The sequence below is a fragment of the Lycium barbarum genome, chromosome 5, assembly GCF_019175385.1.
Source record: "Lycium barbarum isolate Lr01 chromosome 5, ASM1917538v2, whole genome shotgun sequence".
Taxonomy (NCBI): domain Eukaryota; kingdom Viridiplantae; phylum Streptophyta; class Magnoliopsida; order Solanales; family Solanaceae; genus Lycium; species Lycium barbarum.
Window position 1 is genome coordinate 8,483,800 of NC_083341.1, and position 14,807 is coordinate 8,498,606.

General features: G+C 43.3%; 1 protein-coding gene across 1 annotated transcript; it reads left to right on the forward strand.

Annotated features, from left to right (window-relative positions):
• Positions 1-2,921: 2,921 nt before the first annotated feature.
• On the forward strand, positions 2,922-3,623 carry LOC132639155 (uncharacterized). Its single transcript, XM_060355638.1, has one exon. It carries the CDS (start codon positions 2,922-2,924, stop codon positions 3,621-3,623), a length of 702 nt encoding a protein of 233 aa, XP_060211621.1.
• Positions 3,624-14,807: the final 11,184 nt, after the last annotated feature.

Consider the following 14,807-nt stretch of genomic DNA (forward strand, 5'->3'; position numbering starts at 1 on the left):
GTACATCTATTTTTTTTAACTGCGCTATAGTGTTATTTGATGTGTAGTAGTTAAAATACTCCAATTTCTTATGTAGGGAGAATGTGGTGGTTGCACCAAATTATAGGCAAATGCCTGTTATGGATGGTCCGGATTATTCGAATTATATAGTGACATCATCCAGCGATAGTGATGAAATACCTAATGCGGAGAAAAGTGACGATGAGATTGAGGTTGGAACTAATCCTCAACATCAAGTAGAACTATTGCAAGACATGATGAACAGTCCGGCACACCAGAAGGAACTGAATTCACAGCAACCATTTGAACAGCAAGAGTCAACTCCGGTTCAGCCGCAAAGCCAATTTCAATAGCAAGAGTCGACCTCGATTCAGTGGCATTCCGATGAGATCCCGTATCTTGATCATCTTTAAGATCGCCCAGATGCCTTTGTCTTTACTAGGGATGATGATCATATTCAGCGAAGTTTGTGGAAAGAGCCAGTGAAGCTTTTAAAACAAAAGACTCATATTGAAAAAGGCATGATTGTTAGCTTGAAAAAATCATTGCAAAGACTTGTTAAGATTTATTGCATCCAGGGGATGAGGGAGTTTAAAGTTGACGATTCCACACGAAAACTTTGGCAATTGGTCTGCAAGCAAAAATATCAAGGCTGCGAATGGATGCTCCGTGGTAAAGAAACTGCTGAAAAGATGTGGACTATTTCAAAGTTCTACACAAAGCACACTTGTGATATGGGTGACCTCCTAGAAGATCATTGCAATCTAAATACTAATTTGATTGCGCGTGTATTAGTTGCTGACATTGGAAAAAACCCAAGGTATCCCCTTCGCCTAAGTTTATTTTATTTTTGGTGTTAATATAATGTTCTTCGTTGTTATATGCTGATATTTCAACTTTTTCAGGTTCCCTATTAAAGATTGTATTACAGCCGTCCTGAAAGTATATAGCAAAACTGTTACAAGGAGGAAGGCGTATCTTGGGCGTAGGCGTACACATGAGATAGTCCACGGCAATTGGGAGGGCTCTTTCAAGAAGTTGCCGAGATACATGGCGGCTCTACAACACTTCAATCATGGTACTGTTGTTGAATGGAAGCTCTAATCGAAGCCTGGTGTGCCCGGTAATATTTTTGATTTTGTGTTTTGGGCATTCAAACCATGCATTGATGGTTTTGCTCATTGTCGGCCTGTAATATCAATAGATGGAACACATGTGTACGGGAAGTATGACATAAAGCTACTAATAGCAGTTGGAATGGATGCAAATGGAGCTATATTCCCTCTAGCTTTTGCAATTGAAGCTAATGAGAGCATTAGTACGTGGGGTATGTTTTTGGACTACTTAAGGCAACACATTATTAAGGATCGCATGGGAATATGTGTGATATCAGACAGAAATGCTGGCATATTGCACAATATGGTCAATTTGCAGGGGTGACAGCCACCCTTTGCCTACCATCGTTATTGTTTAAGGCATTTGAAGGAAAACTTCCAAAAGGCATATCGAACTCCAGCACTTTGCAATTAGATGTGCGCGGCTGCAACAGAGCATCAGGAGAAGAAGTTTAACCTGCAGATGGACATTATTAGGCGGGCGAATGAGCAAGCCTTCCACTGGTTGAATGCAATTGATAAACACAAATGGACATTACACCAGGATGAAGGTAGGCGATGGGGTATGCTGACAACAAACAGCTCTGAGTCATTCAATGGCTTGTTGAAATCTGCATGGGGACTACCCGTCACCGCAATGGTGAGAATGACATTTAAGCAGGTTGTGGAGCGGTTCATCAATAGATCAAAAGAGGCCAAAGCACATGCAGCAGCAAGTCTAAGATAGATGCTAAAACCGTCAAAACTGTTCGAGTACCACAAATATAAGGCTCAGAAACATGACCGGATGGAGTACAACTCTGCAAAGCGCATCTTTGGACTCACAACAAGTGTGCACCAAGGTAAAAGAGGTAACGTCCACACAATTTGTGAGATTCCAAGAACATGCATATGCGGCAAGTGGCAATCATATCGCATGCCATGTTCTCATGCCTTCAAGTGTTTTATCGCAATGGGAAAGAACGACTCCCCGTACATGGCTGAGGAATATACAGTTGAAAATTATGCAAGAACGTATGCTGGAAGGTTCTACCCACTTGGTAGTGAGAGTTATTGGCCACCCGATCCATTTTCAATGGTTGCAAATAAAACATTTATCTGTAAATTCAGAAAGAATGCATACTCGCGTATTCATAATGAAATGGATGTTCCACCTGGGAGATACACTCGAAATGCTCATTTTGCAATTATGTTGGTCATGATAAGCGCAAGTGTCCCTTACGGCATGGTGGTCAAACTACATCTCGCGGTGAAAGTACCTCTCGTGGTGGAGGAAACTTTCGTGGTAGTAGATCTAGTGGTGGTGGCACATCTCGCGGTGGTGGCACATCTCACGATGGTGGCAGAAGATCAACTCAAGGGTATTAATTGATGAATGTTTTTTAAGTTTTTTTCTTACTTTGATGATTGTATTTTAAAAAGTCTAGGTTTCTTATTAATGAACAAGTTTAAGTAGGAAAAATGCTAAATGTCGTGAAAACTTTTTCTCTCTCTACAAGTACGCTCTCCGTACAAATCAGACCTTTTAACCAAACGGCTATTTCTAGCTCCTGAACCACACGCGCCGTCCCCATGGGGATGATAATGGCGCCGAAAACGGCGCATTAGCGACATTTTATAGATGCTAACAACATTGCGAACACATCCACTGAAAAAGCCCCATCCAATTCCAACTTTGCTAAAGCAATCCAGACCCCTGCTACCCAGAACCCTAATCGATTTGGGAACCCCGATGTTAAAGCTAAATTGACAAATCACAACGGAGTAGCAGCGGTTCTATTCAACTCGAAAGATTACTACGGAGTAATGTCTAACGAATGCAGATTTACACTTGTTGGAAAATTCATTAAAACCAGACCACAAATAGAGAAACTTCGAGCAAGATTCGCGGAGAAAATTACGGTCAAAGGTAAAGCTACTATCGGGGTTTATGACTACCGAACTGTCTTTCTTAATTTCTCGATGGAGGAAGATTTTAAGGCTGTGTGGTATAAAAGATCCATTGAAATTGATGAACAAGTAATGTGGTTGGAAAAATGGACACCGGAGTTCAAACCCGATGAGGACTCTCCGATAGTCCCTGTTTGGGTATTGTTACCTGGTTTGCCTTTCCATTTGCACACCTGGAATTATGTAAAACAAGTAGTAGCCCCAATAGGAACTCCACTCACCATGGATGCTGCAACAAAAAATCGAACCAGACCAAGCATGGCCAAAGTGAGAGTGGAGGTAAACTTAACCAAGACCAAGTTAACTTCTATTTTTGTTGGAACGGAGGATGAAAATTTCCCTCGAAAAGGTTTCTACCAGAAGATCGAATATGAGAATGTACCAAAATTTTGTACTCATTGCAGAATTTTAGGACATTCTATATTGCAGTGTAGAAGGGTTGAAAAAAAGAAAGTTGAGGAGGTGGAGAACAAAGAAAATAGGAAGTTAACGCAGAACAATAAGGTACAGGTTGAGGAAAGTGTTGATGATGATAATGTTGTAGAAACTAATCAGTAGGAAATACAAACTGCAGCGGAGAAGCAAGGGCTAGATAAGCCGCAAGAAACCACAGATACGAGAATGGAACAATCTATTGTTGAGGCTAACAAGACAAAGAATTATACCGAGGCCAAGAGTGGGTCTGTGTTGAAAGAAAAGCTGGATAGAATCAAGAGGAAGAGGAAAAAAAAGCCTCCAAAGAAGAGGAACAAGATTAAGGTCACTGCTGCTCAGAAAAGAATCAACAACAGATCAGTTGGAAATGGGGAAATTAAGATAGAAAGTGCTACTGAAGGGCAACTTTTTACCACTGATAATATGTATAACACGACCATCTTTGAGGAGAGACATCAGCACCCAGAAATTAATAAAGAGACAGAGGAGAATGAGGACTTTCAACAAGTTAGTAATACTAACAATTTACAGGATGAAAAGGACGCTACTGAAATCGACAAGGATGATGATACTGACTCTAATGAAATCGACAAGAACTCTAACAGTGCAACTGAAGAATATGTCGCTGATTCTCAAGAAGAGGAAAAACAAGACAGTAGTTCACAGGGGTTGGAAGAAGGTGGCTTCATAACCTCTAGTGTTGACACTTACGTCAGGAATCAACCGGGTATTCAGCTATTTGTGGATTTAAATAACGGAAATGGAGATGAAATCAACAACACTATCATCGATAATAAAGACAGGGGAGAAGAGACAGAAGACAAACTTGGTGATGTGAACTCACCAAGACTTTTCGAACAAGAATTACCAGAACCTTTTCAGGAACATATTGACAATACTATTGAAGGATTTGAACAGGCTGGAGCCTCGCCTTTAAAGAAAGGAAAAGGCAAAAGCAGGAGAAAATCCAAAAAAAGGAAAGAAGTTCAAAGTAAATCTACCCTCTAATGTTTCTATGATTAGTGCTATTATATGGAACATTAGGGGGTTAGATCAAAAAAGAGAAAAGCGATTCACAGGTTGAGAAATCTGGTCAAAATGAATAATAGTCAGTTTGTGGCTATTATGGAACCTATTGTTAGTAAAGACAAAATTGAAGGTTATAAGAGATTTCTTGGCTTTCAACATTGTGTTTCTAACGATAATGGTAAAATTTGGTGTTTTTGGACTGTCCATTATTTGGCTACTGTTATAGCTAACGATGAACAACAAATTACTATAAGATTCAATGATGCTGCTAGCAATGGAAATTACTATATATCCAGTGTTTATGCTAAATGTTCTAAAGCTGAAAAGAAAGATCTCTATGAGAGCCTTGAGGATATCAATCAGAATATTATAGATCCTTGGTGCATTGGAGGAGACTTCAATGTTATAGTAGATCCCGATGAGAAACTGGGTGGTAAGCCTCATAGAGCTTCCAAGAGTTTTAACTTTATCAGCTGTATAGATAATTGTGGGATGGCCGATGCGGGCTTCGTGGGGCCAAAACTTACCTGATGCAATAATAGAGGGCCAAGAAAGAGGGTTTGGAAAAGGTTGGACAGAATTTGATAAACAACCAGTGGGCTCAAAATTTCCAAAGTATCTATGTGAGGCATTTAGTGAGAACAGGTTCGGATCACAGACCTCTTCTTTTTAAATGTCATTCTAATCATTTTTCTTTTGTTAGCTACTTCAGGTTTCTAAACTTTTGGACTGAGCAGAAGGATTTCATGGATTTGGTCAAGCAAACTTGGAATACCAATATCATTGGTAACCCAATGTGGAGATTACAACAGAAACTGAAAATTCTGAGTAAAAAGCTCAGCGACTGGTCTAGTGTCACGACCCAACCCCGTGGGCCGCGACCAGTGCCCTAGCTGGGCACCTATACGTACCCGATACCCAAATTAGCATATTAACAAAATAATATAATAATAATATTAGTGGACGCTACAGAATTTAGCATAAAAAGCAGACTTAGCACACATAGGCCGATAAGGCCATCATAGAACAAAGTATCCCAAACATATGTACAGAACCCACACAGATATATCCACAGACCTCTACAGAACATATCATAATCATAAGACGGGACAGGGCCCCGTCATACCCAGAACAAAGTACATATCCAGATAGCAGTGACAGACTGTACCAAAAGATGGGCTCTGAAGAAGAGAGCGCCCCAAAATAGCAGAAGTGGGATCCTAAACAGATGGATCAGCGAACCTGTCGTCTGTACCTGCGCGGCATGAAAACGCAGCCCCCGAAGGAAGGGGGTCAGTACGAAATATGTACTGAATATGTAAAGCGGAATCACAGAAGTCAAATCATAATGGTTACAGAAAATGAGTACAAAATCCAGAGTGTCAAATGCATATTTCCCAAAACAGACAGCATGTGTACAGAAACATATGTCATATCATATCCGGCCCCTGCCACGGGACTCGGCAGACAGAACGTGGTCACCCTCCCGACACTGGTGCCACAATACAGAGGAATCAGAAAAAGGGGCGTGGCCCCGTATCATAAAATGTCATATCCGAATGGCCATAACAGATCAGATCAGAATAGGCGGACATGACACATCATACTCCACAGACCCATGTACGCGTATACCTGCCCTCTCACATCGGGGCGCGGCGAACAATGCAGAGAATCACGCTTGACAACATATCCTGGCCCGGGCTCAGTGTGGGAAACATTGGGACATCCACGAATGGAGTAGTGAGAGACTAATGCAATTTAAAAATATCATAAATGGTTTCAAAGACTCGATGAAGCGTATCAAAGCCAAACAAATCCAATGGAGTCGGACGAAATCAGAACTAATACAATTCGGATATCATAATAATTTACAGAAATATAACCTTCCTGAAGTCATTCCGAGTGTCAAAATAATTTATAAGATTTAATAGAATATTTAAAATAATATTCTTTAAGCGATTAGTAGGGTAATCAAAACATTTCTTTCAAAAATCGCTTAAAAAGTGAGCTTTAGCATATTAGGGGCAAAACCGGAAATAGTGGGCCCGCCTCAGGACAAATAAGGCGGCGGGCTCAAATTATGCCCTCTAAGCTTATGGTATCACCTAAAAAGGTTTTACAAACATTCTATGACTTTCCAAGTAGTTTAGAACAAAATTGCATAATTCCAAGTAATAGCGTATTAAAATGGTTCAATTCTACTGAAGGAAAAACTGAAATTTTCTCTTGCGGATTCCGAGGGCCAAGAGGTCCTTCGAGGCCCGGATCCGACCCTAACACACTAAGGGCATGCCAAGGGAAGAATAGGGGTTGCTTTACATACCTTTCACGCTCCTTAAGCCTTTCCAAATTCACTTCCCGTTTCGTCGAAAAACTGCAATTGGTCAAGTTTACCAATTGTAAGCTATGAATACCAAAGTTCCAACTTAATGCATATTTGGCTACCGAAATTTCGGCAGCACTTCCCCTATACATATAGCACCCCGAGAATTCAACTCGGCTATAAATCATCAACAACAACCCAAACGACAACAACAATATCAACAATGAACATTAAAAACATAAATATCCTTCAACTAGTCATTTTTCTCACAAGTTGACATAATCTTCAATTCAACCCAACTTTCAACTAAGATCAATAATTTCACATTCAACAACAATCATGATCATCACCATATAGTTCTAGAAACATTTCATATCGTTTTCCTCAAGATATACACTCGATATACATAATATACAACTTTCCGCCAAAGTCATAACTTATGCAACACATCAAATCTTTGGCATACAACTTCATAACAAGTTTCCAACTTCCAAGTTCATCAATGATCATCACTATTAGCAACCAAACAACTTCATTTCCTTAATGTCGGAAAATCATACTAAAACGACATAAGTTTCTACATTCCAATTCAATACAAACTTATATCATTCTAACTTCATTTACATACCAAGCATTACAACAACACTCCAATACATTAAACAACTTAATTCATTTCTATTCCAAATGCAATATACCACACGGCCATATGCTTATTTTCCCATATCAACTAAATTCATTCAACTTTCAATTCCCATATGCATTTCATCACAATCACAACTAGAATATAACATGAATTCTATACATTTTGGCTATACAACATATATATACACACGGCTACACCTCCAATTCCAAACCCACATTACAAACTTCCATTTTTCCATACAATCAACACATTTCTACATACTACAACACAATCAAAACTTCATAACACAATAAAAAGGTAGAAATTCTTACCTTTTCTTCAAGTCTTCTTCACTTGGAAATATGATCACTTTGGTGATTCTAATGCTCCCCACTCCAATCCAACTATACCAAGTTACAAAGGAACCTTGACTTAGTAGGAAATCAACAAGAAATGAATTTTTGAAGCAATATTTTTGGTACCTAAATTTCCAAGGCAAACCCAAAACCTCTTGCTCTTTTTTTTTTCTTTGTTGTTCTTATCTTCTAATTCCTTAAGTCTTCTATGATATATGTAATTGAAGTGCTTGGTCACATGACCAAGCACATGACCAACTAAAATTGAGCTTGGGTCAAGGCCTTGTATGGCCGGCCATGACCCCTATTTTGGGCCTCAACTCCAATTAAATTTTTGAGCCCAATAACTTATAATTCACATTTTGTAATTTCCGAAACTAATTTCTAAAATTCTAAAATTACCCTTAGCCTTGTCTCACACTTTCATGACTCTATTCTTTCATGCATAACTCCTATGTCCAACAAAATATCAAATTTGACCTTATATCTCAAGAATCCAATATAATTCAAGTTTTTTTTCAAACGTGTGTAAACACGGGATATAACATCCTCCCCCCCTTTAGAACATTCGTCCTCGAATGTAAAATTAATCTTATAGGGTTGGAAAATACTTTGGGGGAGTTTCTGATTATAGACAATACATTCGTCATACGATTGATATTGAAATGAAATTAAACAGGAATTTAAGGTTACCTGTGGGCATAGGGAACATATGAAGATATTTCTTCTTCATTTCCTCTTCAGCCTCCCACGTCATTTCCTCCCTATTATCGTTCCGCCACAGTACCTTAACAGAGGCTACGTCTTTATTCCGGAGCCTCCTTACCTGACGATCCAAAATAGATACGGGCTGCTCCTCGTACGATAGTTGCTCCGTCACCTGAATATCATCCGCAGGAAATATTCTGGAAGGGTCACCAATGCATTTGCGGAGCATAGACACATGGAATACCGGATGTACCGCTTCCAAATCAGATGGCAAATTTAACTCATAGGCGACATTTCCAACCTTCCGAACAATCTGATAAAACCTAATATAACGCGGACTGAGCTTACCCTTTCTGCCGAACCGCATCACGCCTTTCATAGGCGATACCTTCAGAAATACCCACTCGCCTACCTGAAACTCCAACGGTCGACGCCGTTTATCCGCGTATGACTTCTGTCGACTCTGGGCTGCCAACAGTCGCTCTCGAATAAGTTTTACCTTGTCCACGGCCTGCTGGACCATATCTGGGCCAATCAACTCTGACTCGCCAATATCAAACCAGCCGATCGGCGATCTGCATTTCCTGCCATATAATGCCTCGTACGGAGCCATCTGGATGCTGGAATGGTAACTATTATTATATGCGAACACAATCAACGGCAAGTGATCATCCCAGCTGCCTCTGAAATCAATAACGCAGGACCGCAACATATCCTCCAGCGTCTGTATAGTGCGCTCGGCCTGTCCGTCGCTCTGAGGATGAAAGGCTGTGCTCAGACTCACCTGAGTCCCTAGGCCCTCCTGAAACGACCTCCAGAAACGCGCCGTAAACTGGGCGCCTCTGTTAGAAATAATAGATATAGGAACTCCGTGAAGCTTCACAATATCTCTAATATAGAGCCTGGCATAATCCTCGGCGGAATAAGTAGTCTTGACGGGAAGAAAATGGGCTGATTTCGTCAGCCTATCCACAACGACCCAGATGGAATCATACTTCCGTGGAGTGCGAGGCAAACCTGTAATGAAGTCCATATTAATAACCTCCCACTTCCAAGTCGGGATTTCCATCTCTTGCAACAGTCCACCCGGCTTCTGATGCTCAACCTTGACCTGCTGACAATTAGGACACTGGGCGACGAATTCTGCAATATCCCGCTTCATACCGTCCCACTAGTAAAAGCATCGGAGATCATGGTACATCTTCGTAGACCCAGGATGGACCGAATAGCGAGCATAATGTGCCTCGCTCATAACCTGCTGCCGAAGGCCTGCAATATCAGGTACACACAGCCTGCCTTGGTATAACAAAGTGCCGTCCGGTGAAAACTCGAACGGAGTCCTCTCCTTATCATAGGCTGTGTCCCTGTACTGAGCTAAGATGGGATCTTCATATTGTCGCCGCTTAATATCGTCCCTGATGGACGACTCAAAAACCCCTCGAACAGAAATCCGTGTATCTCCAGAATCGGCCAGACGAACCCCGAGACTAGCCAATTGCTGAATATCACGGGCTATATCTCTCCTGTCTGGCTGTAAATCGGCCAAACTGCCCATAGACTTCCGACTGAGCGCATCTGCAACAACATTAGCCTTACCCGGATGATACGAAATATCCACGTCATAATCTTTCAGAAACTCCAGCCACCTCCGCTGCCGCAAATTAAGCTCTCTCTGTCTTAAAATATACTGGAGACTCTTATGATCAGTATAGATATCCACATGAACGCCATATAAATAGTGTCTCCATATCTTCAGAGCATGAATTACCGCTGCGAGCTCCAGATCGTGGGTAGGACAATTCTTCTCATGCTTTTTGAGCTGCCGGGAAGCATACGCTATAGCTCTGCCGTGCTGCATCAATACACAGCCCAACCCCATGCCAGAAGCGTCACAATAAATAACATACCCGTCCGGTCCCTCTGGAAGAGTCAGAACTGGGGCTGAAATCAGCTTCTCCTTCAGCAACTGGAAGCTCCGTTCACAAGCGTCCGACCACTGGAACTTAGCTCCCTTCTGAGTCAGCCTTGTCAAAGGCGCTGAAATCGAAGCAAACTTCTCCACAAACCTCCTGTAATAACCTGCTAACCCCAGGAAACTGCGTACCTCTGTGGGCGTCGTAGGTCTGGGCCAATTCTTCACGGCCTCAATCTTCTGTGTGTCCACCCGGACACCATCAGCTGCGATAATATGCCCCAAGAAAGCCACTGAAGATAACCAGAATTCACACTAAGAAAATTTTGCATATAATTTCTGATGCCGGAGTACCCCTAATACCGATCTCAGATGATCTGCGTGCTCCGCCTCAGACCGAGAATAAACCAGGATATCATCAATGAATACAATTACAAACATATCCAAGAATGGCCTGAATACCCGGTTCATCAAATCCATGAATACAGCGGGAGCATTTGTCAGCCCAAAAAACATAACCCTGAACTCGTAATGCCCATATCGGGTCCGGAAAGCTGTCTTAGGGATATCGGCCTCTCGTACTCGAACCTGGTGGTAGCCGGATCGAAGATATATCTTCGAAAAACACTTAGCGCCCTGCAGCTGATCAAACAAATCATCAATCCTGGGGAGGGGGTATTTATTCTTTATAGTTACCTTATTCAGCTGCCGATAGTCAATACACATACGCAGCGACCCGTCTTTCTTTCGCACAAATAATACCGGGGCTCCCCAAGGCGAAGTACTGGGCCTGATGAAGCCCTTATCCAACAAATCTTTCAGCTGCTCCTTCAACTCCTTTAACTCTGCAGGCGCCATTCTGTACGGAGGAATAGAGATAGGCTGAGTGTCTGGAAGTAAATCAATAGATAAATCTATCTCCCGCTCTGGAGGAAGACCTGGAAACTCGTCGGGGAAAACATCTGGAAACTCATTAACCACGGGGACTGACTGAAGTGTCGGCGTCTCCGCGTCCAAGTCTTGCACCCGTACCAGATGATAAATATAAACCTCTCTGATCATTTTCTTTGCCTTAAGGTATGAAATAAACTTACCTTTCGGCGATGCTGTATTACCAGCCCAATCTAAAACTGGCTCCCCGGGAAACTGGAAGCGAACCACCTTCTTCTGGCAGTCAACATTAGCATAACAGGAAGCTAGCCAGTCCATACCCATAATAACATCAAATTCAGTCATATCTAACTCTACCAGATCTGCCTTAGTATCACGGCCACATACAATCACAGAACAGTCTTTATAAACCTGTTTCGCTACAATAAAGTCCCCTATCGGTGTGGCTACCTCAAATGGCTCTATAGGTTCAGACATAATACCAATTTTACCGGCAACAAGAGGTGAAATATATGATAAAGTCGAACCTGGATCAATTAATGCATACACAGACCGAGAGAAGACCAATAAAGTACCTGTAACGACATTAGGAGATGCCTCCTGATCCTGGCGGCTGGCCAAAGCATAAATGCGGTTCGAAGGACCGCTAATACCAGAAGCTCCACCACGGCCTCTGCCGCGACCCGTTGGTGCCGAAATACCCTGCCCCGTAGGGCGCATAGACACTGACGAAGATGAAAACCCAGGGGCTGATCCGGTAGGCTACACCGCACCACCCGAACTACCCTTATACGGGCAATCTCTCACAGAATGGCCCTGACGGCCACAAGAAAAGCACGCACCGGTGGCTCTGTAGCACTCTCCCGTATGGTATCTGCCGCAAAAAGAACACTGAACCCTGGGTGGCCTCATCTGACCAGAACCCCTATCTGTCCGCGAACCTGAAGCCCTGGAGCTCTGGCCTGCTCCTGAATACCCTGGGCTATCGAACCTGCGACCTGTAGGCTGGGGAGGTGCGCTCTGCGCCGGCTGAGATGAAAATCTGCTAGGCTGCTGCGGCTGTTGGGGCTGTCTGCCCCGAAAATCTCCAGATGACCTGGCCCTCTTGGGCTGTCTCCGATCCTGGCCCCTGTCAGGCTGGTGTCCCCCTCTGCCCCGATCCTCCATGCCCTAGGCGTGTGCCTGAATACGGGCAATGTCCATACCGGGATGAGCAGCCAATACTAAACACCTATCAACAAAATACCGATCCAGCCCCATAATATATCTGTGCATCCGGTCCGCCATAGTAGCCACCACAGCAGGTGCATATCGGGCCAAGGAATCAAACTCCAAACTATAGTCCTGGACACTGCGGCCCTTCTGCCTCAATAATAAGAATCTATCAGATCTGGCTCGTCGCAACTCTGGGGGCAGAAAATGTCCAAGAAATGCTTGAGAAAAATCGCCCCAAACTGCTGGGGGAGCGCTGTCCCCTCTGGATAGCCCCCATGACTCGTACCAGTTTGCCGCCACATCATATAACCGGTACGAAGCTAACGCGACTAACTCTGTCTCGGAAGCATTAATCAAATCTAGAGTGCGTCGCATCTTCCTGATAAACTCCTCAGGATCCTCCTCGGGCTTTGTCCCGAAGAACTCTGGAGGTCTACAAGTCAAAAAATCACGGGCTCTCGAACTATCACGTCTGACTGCCCGGTCACCTCCCAGTCCATGCCCCTGAACCTGCCCTGCCACAAGTCTAGTCAGCAACTGAACTGCCTCCATCATAGACTGATCCTCAGCGCCTGGCCGTGGAGCTGGAGGCTCAGGTACTGGAACTGCGGGAGCTGGCGGTGGAGCCGCCCCCCGATCTGCAGCTACGGCTGCCCCAATCTCCTCCACGAGTGGCGGTGTAGAAGAACCCTCTGTCTGGGGCAAAGTCTCCGGAGCAATATGTGCCTGGGCCCTGGTAATCCTCTGGACCCGGCTAGTCTCTCCCAAGGCTGCTGACTTGGCCTTTTGGGCCGCTGTTGCCTTTTTTGGAGGCATATCTGCAAATATAGCCACTCGTTAGGGAGGGGTCATCCTGATAACACAGCTCTATCGCACGATCTAAGACAGAAAGAAGGGTAGTATCCTAAATGCCCTGTAGCCTCCGGTCTATAGGTGTGGTGCACAACACACCGATAAACAAGACTCTACTAGACACGGTCTGTGGACAATCCGAGGACGACCCGCTCTGATACCACTTTTGTCACGACCCAACCACGTGGGCCGCGACCAGTGCCCTAGCTGGGCACCTATACGTACCCGATACCCAAATTAGCATATTAACAAAATAATATAATAATAATATTAGTGGACGCTACAGAATTTAGCATAAAAAGCAGACTTAGCACACATAGGCCGATAAGGCCATCATAGAACAAAGTATCCCAAACATATGTACAGAACCCACACAGATATATCCACAGAGCTCTACAGAACATATCATAATCATAAGACGGGACAGGGCCCCGTCATACCCAGAACAAAGTACATATCCAGATAGCAGTGACAGACTGTCCCAAAAGATGGGCTCTGAAGAAGAGAGCGCCCCAAAATAGCAGAAGTGGGATCCTAAACAGATGGATCAGCGAACCTGTCGTCTGTACCTGCGCGGCATGAAAACGCAGCCCCCGAAGGAAGGGGGTCAGTACGAAATATGTACTGAATATGTAAAGCGGAATCACAGAAGTCAAATCATAATGGTTACAGAAAATGAGTACAAAATCCAGAGTGTCAAATGCATATTTCCCAAAACAGACAGCATGTGTACAGAAACATATGTCATATCATATCCGGCCCCTGCCACGGGACTCGGCAGACAGAACGTGGTCACCCTCCCGACACTGGTGCCACAATACAGAGGAATCAGAAAAAGGGGCGTGGCCCCGTATCATAAAATGTCATATCCGAATGGCCATAACAGATCAGATCAGAATAGACGGACATGACACATCATACTCCACAGACCCATGTACGCGTATACCTGCCCCCTCACATCGGGGCGCGGCGAACAATGCAGAGAATCACGCTTGACAACATATCCTGGCCCGGGCTCAGTGTGGGAAACAATGGGACATCCACGAATGGAGTAGTGAGAGACTAATGCAATTTAAAAATATCATAAATGGTTTCAAAGACTCGATGAAGCGTATCAAAGCCAAACAAATCCAATGGAGTCGGACGAAATCAGAACTAATACAATTCGGATATCATAATAATTTACAGAAATATAACCTTCCTGAAGTCATTCCGAGTGTCAAAATAATTTATAAGATTTAATAGAATATTTAAAATAATATTCTTTAAGCGATTAGTAGGGTAATCAAAACATTTCTTTCAAAAATCGCTTAAAAAGTGAGCTTTAGCATATTAGGGGCAAAACCGGAAATAGTGGGCTCAAATAAGGCGGCGGGCTCAAATTATGCCCTCTAAGCTT